This window comes from Microtus pennsylvanicus, chromosome 3 (assembly GCF_037038515.1).
Source record: "Microtus pennsylvanicus isolate mMicPen1 chromosome 3, mMicPen1.hap1, whole genome shotgun sequence".
NCBI classification, from domain to species: domain Eukaryota; kingdom Metazoa; phylum Chordata; class Mammalia; order Rodentia; family Cricetidae; genus Microtus; species Microtus pennsylvanicus.
In genome coordinates, this window is record NC_134581.1 from 49,282,384 (window position 1) to 49,294,842 (window position 12,459).

Below are 12,459 nucleotides of genomic sequence, written 5' to 3' on the forward strand. Positions count from 1 at the left end.
AAGCCAGCTTGTGGGCTAAACAGATTATTAGAAATGGGCTAGTCCAGGTGCAAAAGTTAGCCGAGAAAAGGCTAGATATAATGGGCCAAGTGGTGCTTAAAAGAATACAGTTTCCGTGTAATTATTTCGGGCATAAGCTACAACTAGCCATGTGGGCGGCCGCGTGCCGGGGACGCAGCCCCGCTGCTCCATATTACAACAGACTATATTTGAGGTGTTAGAGTCTTGGAATGTTGTCTTTTCCATTACATATCAATGGGCAAACCTTCACCTTTTCTACCCCCCTTCTACAACACCAGAAAGTCAAAACGGCCCTAGACTGTTCAGTGTTGGTTAGGTGTTCTTCTTCCTATATTAAATGATCATCTCAGAGACATTCTGGAAAGAAGTGGGCAGAGGTGGGATTCAGTACAAAATGTGTCCTCTCCTCCCTACATTTATGGGCCCTTCCTTTGGTGAGAAACTGGCAGTGATAATTTTGAACTGGAAAAAGTGAAATGTGAAATTTATGCCATGGCAACAGATAGCTCAGCAATTAAGAGCACTGCCTGCTCTTCCAAAAGGTCCTGAGTTCAATTCCCAGCAACCACATGGTGGCTCACAACCATCTGTAATGAGAACTAGTACCCTCTTGAGAAAGAGACTTGGTCATTCAGCCTCATCAATTTAGACCATGAAACCCAATATGGACAAGTTCAACAGAACCACCATATGTGGGCTGCCCATGCATGTGTCATTATGGCAAGGGCATGAATTTCATTCAATTTTTACTTCAACGATATGACTCTTGACATTCTGTTAAGAGTGGATACAGAAGAGGAAGGGGAAGGGTAGCATTCTGACACATGAGAGATCTGTGGGCCACTTACAGTCAGCATCTGCAAAAATAATATTGGGGCTTTTCCCTCCAAGCTCCAGAGTTACTCTCTTCAAGTTACTTCTTCCGGCTGCTTCTTGAATCAGCTTTCCGACCTGAAAGGAAGGGAAGGCAGAGGGTTGACACATTTTCCACTGCTGCAGTCAGAGGTCAAAGCCAGCTCCAGGCGACAATGGACATGGTAGTTAAGTGACCCTAAAGGCAAAATAATCCCAAGGGACAACTTCTGTGGGCAGCTTGGGAGGATGGAGCAGAGACAGCTGGGGTGCACTAAACACACATGTTGAAGAGGATAAAAGGATGCTCTCCTTTCACCGTGGAAGACACAGGCCAAAGACTCTGTTGGAGATAAATAGTATGCAACACGTGACTAAAAGTTTCACCACTACATTATGGCTTTTCCTTGGGATGTGGCTTCTGGCGGGGGGGGGGGCAATCATCGAAAAACTGTTCATTTATCTCCAAAATTACTCTGCTTTGGGCTACAGTTAAAGTGTTATAGAGAGTTGAGAGTCTGTTTCTAACTAATGTGTAAATGCCTATTCATCTAGAATTCAAGCGAACAAAAGGCCATTTAAAGAAAAAACATTTGACACTAAGTAGATATCAGTCAAGGAATTGAATGTGTCAAATGGAAATAGGGCTATGCCATATAGAGGCTCTGCTCAAGAAAGTACATGTTACCTCAGGGGCTGAGGATGCTTTCCGAGGAAAGACTGAAGCTGCCAGACCCTTCAGGATCTGTCTAGGCAGGGATGGATGCTTTGGGGATGGATGGCCTACATGCACTCAGTGATGCCAGCAGGCTACAAAGGCCCTGTCCTTGCTGCAGTGCCATATATGCCTCACTATGTCTAATGTGGGAGACTAATGTTGTCGAGCCTGCGCTGTGATTTATCTTCCCCTTGGCAGAGATTCCTGATGGATGTCCTATGCAAAAACTATACCTCAGTGATGGCCTCAGAGGATCCACCTGCAATATGGGTATCATACTGGAGAGCACAGGTCACTTCATGAAAACTGCTGACTGTCATGTAGCCTATACAGGAAGTTTGGTCTGTGTCGAGGAAACATTACTCGTATGGATTCTACCGAGAAATGAAACTTTTAGAAGTCCTGAGAAGAGAAATGCTACATTTATGTCTATGCCTAGAGTCTTAGCTGATTTACTGAGACTCTACAGCAGGATAATAAGTTCTCAGGCACTGGAAAGGCATGGTTAAGAGAAAAGACCCCAGTGCCTAGAGTTTTCACTGCCTTATACGCAACTGGGATCTTGAGAAATCAGCCGCTTTCTGAGCTTTGGTTCCCTCCTCTGTAAATGGGGATAAAGAGAATATGTGCATTTGTGTTTAGATATGCTGTGATATAGTGATTTAACTCAGACGGCTCTTAGAACCCAGCCTAGCACACTGTAAGTGTCCACACAACCTATCCACACACAAGGGTGAGGAGCAAGGAGGGCCTGTTCTTCTAAGTTCAATGCAGTTCATTAGGCGGCTGGGACAGTAGGTACCACTAGACTTTCCGATGTGTGTCTTCCTCAGCCCTCCCCAACTATTTCCGTGCACGGTAATTACTCAGGAACCGCCCCCGCTGCCAATGTTGTGCAGCGACGGGGTTGATGCCACTGCTTTCACTGCAATTCTGCCTCACTATCATTTTCTTTTCTTTTAAGTAAAAAATGACCTCATTCAGAGAAAAGAACCTTTTTTTTGTGGTCACAAGGTATTTGTCCAATGACAATCTTCATGTCTACAGTAACTATATAGTCCATGATCATCAGAGAAGAATTTGTTATTTTCAGAGAAGTCATATCTCTAAAAGACATAGAATTAGTTTCTTGTTTTGCACAAAAATGTTATTCATAAAGTGTAATAAATGCTAAAATCTGGTCATAAATATTAATAACTGATTTTGGTTCACCAGCTAAAGTTCTCCTTTGCTATCCTTCCAGCTTGGGTCTCTTCTGCCTCTAGACAAAGTACTTAGGAAGACTTGGGCTCAGTAAAGGCTATGTTTCCAGAAAAGCAAACATGCTTTCTCTCTCTTCTGAGAAGAACACACAGAGACACAAAGGCAGTCATGGCCCTTTGGTCTGACAGACAACAGTATGAAGGAGAAATTATGACTAGAGCCTGAGATACCAAGAAGACGGAGAAGGAACCTGTCTCTGGTAGTTGAAGATCCAGCTACTCTTGGACTCCGTGCCATCACCTATGAGGAGTCCCTGAAGGCGTGGCCATCTGTGACTGTCTGCTCTTGTGAGGAATTTCAATGTGCTAGGTTCTCTCTGCTCCTTGCACATTCTAATGTCTTAGGAGAAAAGCAAGTAAGTGATTTGTCAAGAAAGATAGTTATTGGAATTCATGAATATGTCATTCACGATATGAGTCTAGGGCAGACATTTGCATGTCCCGATTCATTTATGCTGCCCACAACCCCCTGGGGAATATATTATCTCATTCTAGAAAACAACAGATTTAAGAGGCAGAAACTAATAAACATTAATTAGCAGGCTTCCTAGCTGGTTAATGGCAGGCTGACTGTAAGGCCCAGACTTAGGGGCCCACCCATCCCTCCTCATTTTGTCCTCTGCTCTGCCTCCTTCTCTATGTCACCAAGGATGCAGTGTGTGTCACAAACCACCAGTCTCATGATGAGACTCACACTACAAACTGATGGAAAAGGAGAACAGTAGCTTCTGTATTTAAAAAAGAAGTTGCATCAAGGAGAAGTCATGGATTTTATACTGAGCAAGATACTGAATAAATGGTTAAGGCAGGTAATGAAGGTACCAGTCAGCTGGCACTGCTTTTCTCTGAGCCCCCCTCCCTGACACTCATCAGGAATGAATGACCACCAGGCTCCTCTGTGAGGTGTCGGGTTTTGCTGCTAGGTATGTTGTCCATTGATTATTTTCATGGCCACAGTAACTATTCAGTCCATGATCATCAGAGAACAATTTTCCTGTGCCAGCCTTTCCTTAGAAACCAAGATTATTTATGATAAATATTGTAGGGCAAATACGGGATGAATAATGCCTTTCTTCTTTGTTTCTGGACGAAGGTCAAGTTGCAGCTCAGCCTCCAGGAGAAATTGGTAGCAATGAGAGACCACTTCCATCCTGGGTGGTCTGTGAACAGAACAATTCTAAAAATCCACCTGCTGCAGACTGCCTTCATTCAGTGCATATCATCGTTCTGCTCTCTGCCAGATGCGACAAGGAACGCACAGCCAGAATGACTCTTATGTAAACCTAGAGGGTATCCAGTGAGTGTGACTGTTTCTGGAGTGCACTTTTGAAAAATCTGGGTCTAACTTAATACTAGGACCAGTTAGATTAAACCATAGAGGTACTTACACATTAATGTCATTCTTCACTACAACCAACCCAGTCAGGCCACTCTGACTTGTGTAAACGGGCAAGGAGGCAAGAATCTTCGTTAATCGCAGGGCCAGGCATCATATGCCTACCCATGGTGTTCTTAGTTTATAGATCAAACTCTCTGACAAATATACCATAACACATGAATCTTCCCTGGATTGGAGAGTGGAGAGAGGTAAAGTGACCCCAAACAGAAAGTATTCCTTATTACCATTACCACAAAGGGAAAACAGAACCAATGCAACCCCAAAGCAGGGGAAGATGATGTGCTTAAAATCAGAGTCCAGGGAGAACCTGTGCTCATATGTCTGCAAGTCATGAAAATCAAGCTAAGGAATTACAACACAATTCCTTGGAAAGGTGTGACATCAAAACCTATGGGATCAGCAGGTCTAGGGATGAGTGACTGAAAACATAAAACAAATCCCTGGATTGACTGCCCTTCTCAGGTGGGAAGGTTTGGGGGTGATTCCCCAGGAGCATGTTCCACACCTCTTTCTACATGTCCAGAGGTGGGAAGTGCCTGGTGAGTAAAGGAGGTTTAAGGATCAAGGTAATGGGCAAACTGTATGAAAGTCAGGCCTAATCGAATGAAGTAGATGTATAGACGAAAGGAGAACTATTGTACAGTTTGGGAAACGAAATCTTGTGTATGGCATAAACAGAGATCCTAAGGACCTGGTTTTCAGTCTTTAAATTTGTAAAGGTGTCACTGCATACCCTTATCGTTCCTGTCACATCCTGGGATGATGTGCCTGGGAAGGACAACCATAAGAAGGTTTATGGAGTAGTTTAGTTCTTAAGGATTAAAAGTCCTAGGCTTGCCGGGTGTGGTGACCTACACTTTTACAGCCAGCACTCGGGAAGCAGAGTCACAGACCTCTGTGAGTTCAAGGCCAGCCTGATCTACATAGCTAGTTCCGGGTCAGCTAGAGTTACATAGACTGCCTTAGAAAATAAAATAAAGGAAAATAAAAGAAAAATGCTGCGTACTATAAAGTGTGTTTGTTCCTACCAAACTGAGCTGCCCCCTCCCTTCCCCTGGTTTCAGCTTCCTCACCTGCAGAAGGAAAGCTCAATCAGAGCAGCAAATTTGTCCCTCAGCCTCTGCTTAACTGCACTTTAAAAGGACAGATGGGGCTCCTGGGGCCTGTACTCACTCAGAAACTGTTTTTCTTGCCATAAGGAGCAGAAGTAGCGTTTCCCAAGAGCACCACAGCTGTTCTGGATGGTAGGAATGCTGGTCTGTTTTGAGTTTCCCCACACAGCGCTCCTTATGAAAGACCGATAGTGTCCCTATCACATTGTTTCCTAAGGCTGCACTCCCTGCAGAGACTCGCCTCTATCTGTGTTCCCCAAGCAGGCACGGTGTGAGTGGGGGTTCCCACAGACATGTGAAACTGGGCTAATTCTCAGCAGGAATGTTGGCACAGACCAACTCTGCCTCCCATACTTGTTTGAATAGACTTCAAGATTGATATTAGGAGTATCCCTACAAGAGCCGCAATTCTCCAGAATCCTGTTTGCAGCAATGCAAGAGTGGGGGGAAGGTAATTTGGTTCTTCACAAAGAAAATAATTTGTTATCCAGGACAAAAGAAAAAAAAATAAAGAACACAAAAGGCCTTTCAAGGCCATGTTTATACAAGGTGTTTGGTCTCTACAGTTTCTGAGGTTGGTTAAAAATTTTTATGAATTAATTAACTTAATTAAGGTAGGTCCCTTCTCAGAGCTAAAATGCCTTTTAAGAAACAGAAAACAGACCTGTACAAAAGACTCAGTTCACTTTCTGAAGATGCCCGTTTCCTCTAGTATATGCTCATTTCTTAAGCCAAAGCCCAAATACACAGACTCTGATTCTTCCTTTTTCCTCCTAAGCTTCCAGGGTTGTATTTCCTGGTTCCAGTTTAGATGGGAATGGCACAGAAATACACGCAGTGTGCATGTCTGGTCCTTCTGAAATACCAAGAAACAAACTAATCTGTTCAATTCTCACCAGAAAGGAAAAGAACAAGGCAACTTTCCAATGGAAACAGCAATTTCAAAACACTATCTGTGAAATGCAGATCATGCAGATTCTGGAAATCAATGCAACCATGAATATGATTCTGGCCTTTGTTCCCATGATCCTCCCCACTACCCATCTACCACTGAAACCCCACAAAACCACAAGCTCTTCCTGGAACCGTCCCTGGGTCTTCATCCGCAGGCCAGGCTTTCCTCCCTTGGCTTGCTCAAAAGTCCTCGCAGACCTCCGTCTGGGCACCTCCTCTGAGCAGCTAGCTTCCTCTCTCCCACCTTTCCCATAGAGCTTGGTGCTTCTCCTCCACACCACCGTGCTTCACCCAGAACTCTCACACCATACTAGCTTACCAGCTGTCTGTCCTCCTCACAAGACTGAACTTGTCAGTGCAGGGGCTTGATCTGATGTGTGGATGTGTGTGTGTGTGTGTATGTGTGTTATGTATGTGTTTAATTTTCAGTCACATTTGTTGAGTCAGCGAGCCCCAGCAAGGCTTGTAAAGCCTCTGGAAGTGAGGGCGACAGAGGAGAAACTGGAGAAAGCCTACCCAGGAGAAAGGCTGAGTCTGCAGCAAGCAGGGTCTTGAGCACCCCTCTTTCTCATCTAGCTTCACCTATCACGCAGGTGATGCTGCACAGTTGGAGGACTGACTGTAGCTAGGAAGCCAAGGCTCTCACAGCCCTTTCTGTGTCTGGGCTCTAGAGCTGCAGATCCCGAGAGTATTCAAATGTATCACTACCACTAAGAACCATGGGAGCAGGCTGGGGACATAGCTTAGTGGTAGGGTGCTTGCCTAACACGTGCAAAGCCCAAGGCTCAATTCCCAGAATTATAAATGAACCTGGGGGAGGGGTGTCAAAAAAACAAAACAAACCCAAATCCATCTTGAAGGCCAGCCTTCCCCTGTCATCACAGCTCCATTCTAATGCTGCTGTTGACTGAGTGCCTCTTGTATGCTCTATGTTTTCACACACAATTAATCTTCATGGCAATTGTGAGAGGCCAGAGTTATCTTTCTGCTTTACAGTTGGAAGAAAACAGGACTCAAAGAGGTTTATGACTCAGTGACTGGTCCCCATGGAGTGGCAGAGCCTAGACTGGACCAAGAATGCCACAGGGTGTTTCAGGCTTTCCCCACCATGGCCTCTCTCCAGTGGCTCCTCTTCACTAGATGGGCTGGGACCAGGGCCCCTCTGCTATGTAGGAGTCTGATAATTATACACAGGAGCTTATGACTTAGTCTAAACCAGCTGTCTGCCCCACTTCACCATCCTTTTGTTCCATAACACTTCTTCATTTTAGATAAACAAGCAAAAACTCAAGATTTGATTTCTTACTTTACTTTGATAGGAAGAAGTGTGATTTACTCAAGTCAGAAAGATGCATGTCACTGGGTGATGGTGGTGCACACCTTTAATCCCAGCACTCATAAGGCAGGGGCAAGGGGATCTCTGTGAGTTAGAGGTCTATAGAGAAAGTTCCAGGACAGGCTCCAAAGCGGAAGGAAGGAAGGCAGGAAGGAAAGAAGGAAGTCTGAGCTCAAGGGACAGGCTTCTAAGGACCTGGCCATTCAGCCTCAGCCTGGAGGGAGGATTACTGCAGAATTCTTGCTTTAGCAAGTTAGAGTGGAAACCAGAGCAACCCAGACAGAAGAGACAGAAGCACACATCCTCTCAGTCTTTGGTATTCATGATTTAAGAAATTTAAAAAAGAAAGCTAAAAATTAAAAACCTGTACAGTTGAACATTTTGTCATATCAACATTGTATTTTTTCACTAAAACAATCCTTTGATTCACTATGAGATTTTGTACAACTTTAGGAAAAGGCCTTTTTGCTGGTTTGTTTTAATAAAAAAAAAAAAGCTGCAACTGTCCCAGACCACAAGCTGCCTATAAGGGATAAGGCCAGAGAGAGAGAAGAGAGCTGACCTGATTCGTCAGTGCCGCTGCAGCAGCAATGAGCTTGCATCATATAACAGGACAGTCACCCAACTTGGGGAAATGAAAGGGGAACCCCACTGTGTGAATTAGCATCAGAGGTAACACAGCTGCTAGCTACAAACATTGCCTTGGCACAGATCAATCAGGACTTTCCTGTAGTCTGCTTTGATGGTCTCCCTACTATCTTGTTGACTAATGACGAAATCATGGTTTGTTAATCTAACTGAATGAAAAAATAATACTGTACCAAGCAAAATGCAAACTGTCTTCCTGTACTTTGTTGAAGATGTTTATTGACTCTGTGTTTATAAGAGGCCTTTCATACTCACTTATTAAATATTTACATGTACTGCTTACGTATTTAGCTGCATAAGGAGAAGTTAATCCTATCTTTAATCTGAGTACTGAAGGTTTTTGCTAAAGTAAAATGGAAAGCAGCCACTTCAGCTAAGCTTCTTGTTTCAGACTGTTGCAAATGTTTTGCAGTGTGTCAATAGCTTCCCTCTCCCTGGAGCAATCCTAACAGAAGCCATGGTTAAATCTACTTTTAAGTGACATGTTCGATTTAGAAAAATCTATGTGATTTCCCAAGTAATCGGCAAAGTTCGAAAAGAATAAATGAATGAATAAATACTAAAAGGGGTTTGGAGATCATGTGACTATATGCTTTGCCTGTGAGCATCCTCCACTTGCTCACTATTAGTGAAAAGTTAGCTGAAACCATGCACACTGGAGTGTGGTTCTCACTGCGGTACATTTTCCTATCAGTCAAGCATGTCACAAGTCTCTTATAAACACAGAGTCAGTAACCATCTTCAACGAAATACCCGATTCTCTACTAAACTATCCGGCTTTCCTCCTTGTTTCAGCCAGTGTTCTACTACTGTGAAGAGACACTATTCAAGGCAACTCTTACAAAAGAGTTTAATTGAGGATAGCTTCAAGTTTGAGAGATTTAATCCATTATCATCATGGTGGGGAGTATGGCAGCATACATGGCACTGGAGCAGTAGCCGAGAGCTGCAGCTTGATCCGTAAGCAGCAGGAAGAGAGAAAAAGAGACCGAACCTGGCATGGGCTTTTGAAACGTCACAGCCTGTCCCCAGTAAAAACATCTCCTCCAATAAGGCTACAGCCAAATCCTTCTAATCCTCTCAGACAATTCCACTACCTGGTGACTACGTCAAATAGATGATTTTATTGGGTCTATCTTATTCAAACAATGACAACCCCCTCTATCTCTCTTTCTCATACACTACCTCTACTTTTAAAGCATGAGTGCTTAGTTGTTGAGTACTTTCTCCTGTTTTTATAAAGCTGTTGCCATCAAAATCATATCCTGTGGTGTTGGTGAATAGAAACACAGGTAAACAAAACAGAACAGTCTCGAAAGAGCCAAACAAATATGGACTCTCATGCTTTAGAAAGACACAGGGTTATCCAGTGAAGGAGGGCATCTTTTCAAGAAGTGGTGGTAACTACAGCTATTCATACCATCAAGAAAAACACCAACCTTTACCTCATAACAAACACAAGAATTAACTCAAAAGTGCACATACTTCAATGTAAAGCAAAGCCAAAAATCCCCAAAGGAGAAACAGGAGACAACCTTTGAGCTCTAAGTCAGGCAAACGTTTCTTAGACATAATGCCAAAAGCCTGATCTGTAGAAGAAAATATTACTAGACTGGGTCTCATCAAGCTCAGGAGCAACTGTTCTCCTCCAAACTACTGGTAAGACAATTATAGAGAGACCACAGCCTGTGAGAAAGATCTGAAAAGTATAAACAACTGGTACCCAGAATATACAAAGAACTCAGAGAATTCAAAAGTAAGAAAACAATGGTCCCCTTCCCAAGGGGCAAAGATTAAAAGAAACCTCACTGAAGGCAATGCATGGTGACATATATAAGAAACAGCTTAACAGATGAGAATTCTAAGTGAAACAACACTGATATTAGTACCATCCAGCTATTGGAATGGCTTAAATTAAAAAGACTAACCATATCAAGCGCTGGTGAAGATGTGCGGGAGCTGGAAGTGCTTCTACTGCAGGTAGAAATAGAAAAGGTATGAAATCCTTAACTGGCCATGACATAGCCACTCTGTCCCTAGGTACTTTACACTTTATACACACACACACACATACACATACACACACTCATGCATGCACACACACACATACACACATGCACACACAGGTTGGGGAGGAAGCAGGGAATATTTGTCCATGAATTGCTCACAGAATGTTTCTACCAGACCCAATTGGGAAACAACTCAAATGTTCATCAACAGTTGACAGAATAATCAAGTTGTGATCTATACACAAAATGAAATATTGTTCAGCAGTAAGAAATAGTAGAAATATACAGCAGCACAAGTGAATCTCAAACTAATTTTCTAAGAGAAAACACCTGTTGATACTGTGTGTGTCCATTCACATAAACCTGTAGAAAATGAAAGTAACTTAGTCGAAATGCATAAAGTACCCAGCAATACAGGGAGTGGGGTGGAGGAAAGATAGGAGAAGGCGTCTACGTGAGCTGACTGCATGGCACTCTCTGGAGTCAGGCTCTCGCTCTCATTGGCAGATGACTACACATGCCTGCTGTACCATGCTGCACACTTTAAATAGATGAGAGCTACTGCACCTTGAGTATGCCTCAATAAATCTATTAGTAACAATAGTCAAGTAAAATGTCAAGGTATAGGTTAACTGGGCCATACCCTTTGTAGACTACTAACGTGAAGATTACATTAAACTTCTGTGACTGGTTAAGGTATGGTTTAATAGCTTTTACAGTAAAACAGATGCACTGGGATAAATTAATTAAAGTGTTCGGAGTCTGAAAGGAATAATGAAGAGAAGTAAAAGAAGTAAAAAACAGAAACAAAACAAAAATATATAGTGCCCAATAACCTGAGATTTCTGGAACACAAGGAGGCAACATTTAAGGTCTTTACTCCAAACAAGAGTCAGGCGTCACAGAACTGAAGCTCACTAGAGCTTGCTGAGCAGCATGGGTCAGCCGGGAAGAGCTGTTAGAATGGCTACAGTGAAACTGTGGGTCTAGAAGACAATGTGGGTGGTCTTCTAGTGTATACAAGTCTTGTTTCAGCACAAATTAACACACTCAGCATTGTGAAGTTCTAAGTGGTTGTGGAGTGGGACCCAACTAATCCAAACCAAGTAAACCACTGATTCTTGACTATGGGTGAAGAGTTCTTAGAAAAGCTTATTAAAACGCGGATTCCCAGACTCACTGCCAATGCCAGCTTAAGCTAGAAGCTCTGGGGAGAAGTTCCGGAACCTGAATTTGAATGAGTCCCCACTAGCACCATAGTGAGGTGTTCCTGAACAACTGCTGAAAGCAATATCTACATTACATATTCTTTGTAAGTCCTCCCTGCCACAGAATTTCATTTTGGCAAACCCTGGTTCAAAGAGTAGCCCCTACTCTAGACCACAGCAAGGAATCTTAACTGAATTTTTCAATGGGTACCAAACTCTTTTCCTGGGCTCCATTCTAGGTTGTCCACTAATTAACCTAAAAGGTTTAAAAAGAGCTTATCATGCAAGCTAGCACTTGGTCAATTTTCTAAAACATGAAACATACACTGCTTACGAGAAGCCAAAAATATCTGTAAACTATTTATGAAAGCCACAAAACAAATACAAGGAGGGTGAAGCTGCCAGGGGAGAGTGGGAATCAGCCTGCAACAGACATTCTGTGCAGATGGAAGTTTCATACTCAACTAGTGTTTACTGAAATCTTTCAACGTGCCAAGCAATAAGGATAGACCTTTCACATGTGTTGTCCCAACCACAAATAAGCCTGTGTAGAATTACTACAGGCCTGCCAAACATGAACATGAAGACAGGAAGGAGGCCAAGAGCACACAGTGAGAAAGAAAGGTCCTCACCCTTGTCTGGGAGAATCCACTGGTCCTTGTTTTATATCAGTGGTTCTCAACCGGTGAGTAACAAGCCCTTTTGGGGTCTAAAGATCCTTTCACAGGGGTCACAAATCAGATATCCTGCATATTAGATTATTGCATTACAATTATAACAGTAGCAAAATTGCAATTACTAAGTAGCAATTAAATAGTTTTATGGTGTGGGATCACCACAACATGAGGATCTGTACTAAACGGCTGAAGCATTAGGAAGGGTTCCACTGTTTTATACCATACAACACTAGCACAAGAAATTCTATATCCACTTGGTCACT

General features: G+C 43.0%; 1 protein-coding gene across 1 annotated transcript in view; it reads right to left on the reverse strand.

Annotated features, from left to right (window-relative positions):
- Aldh1a2 (aldehyde dehydrogenase 1 family member A2) overlaps positions 1-12,459 on the reverse strand; it is a 77,453-nt gene that overhangs the window by 14,345 nt on the left and 50,649 nt on the right. Inside the window, exon 8 of the mRNA XM_075965309.1 lies at positions 870-972. Within this exon, the coding sequence (XP_075821424.1) occupies positions 870-972 (103 nt within the window). The remainder of the gene's footprint in view (positions 1-869; positions 973-12,459) is intronic.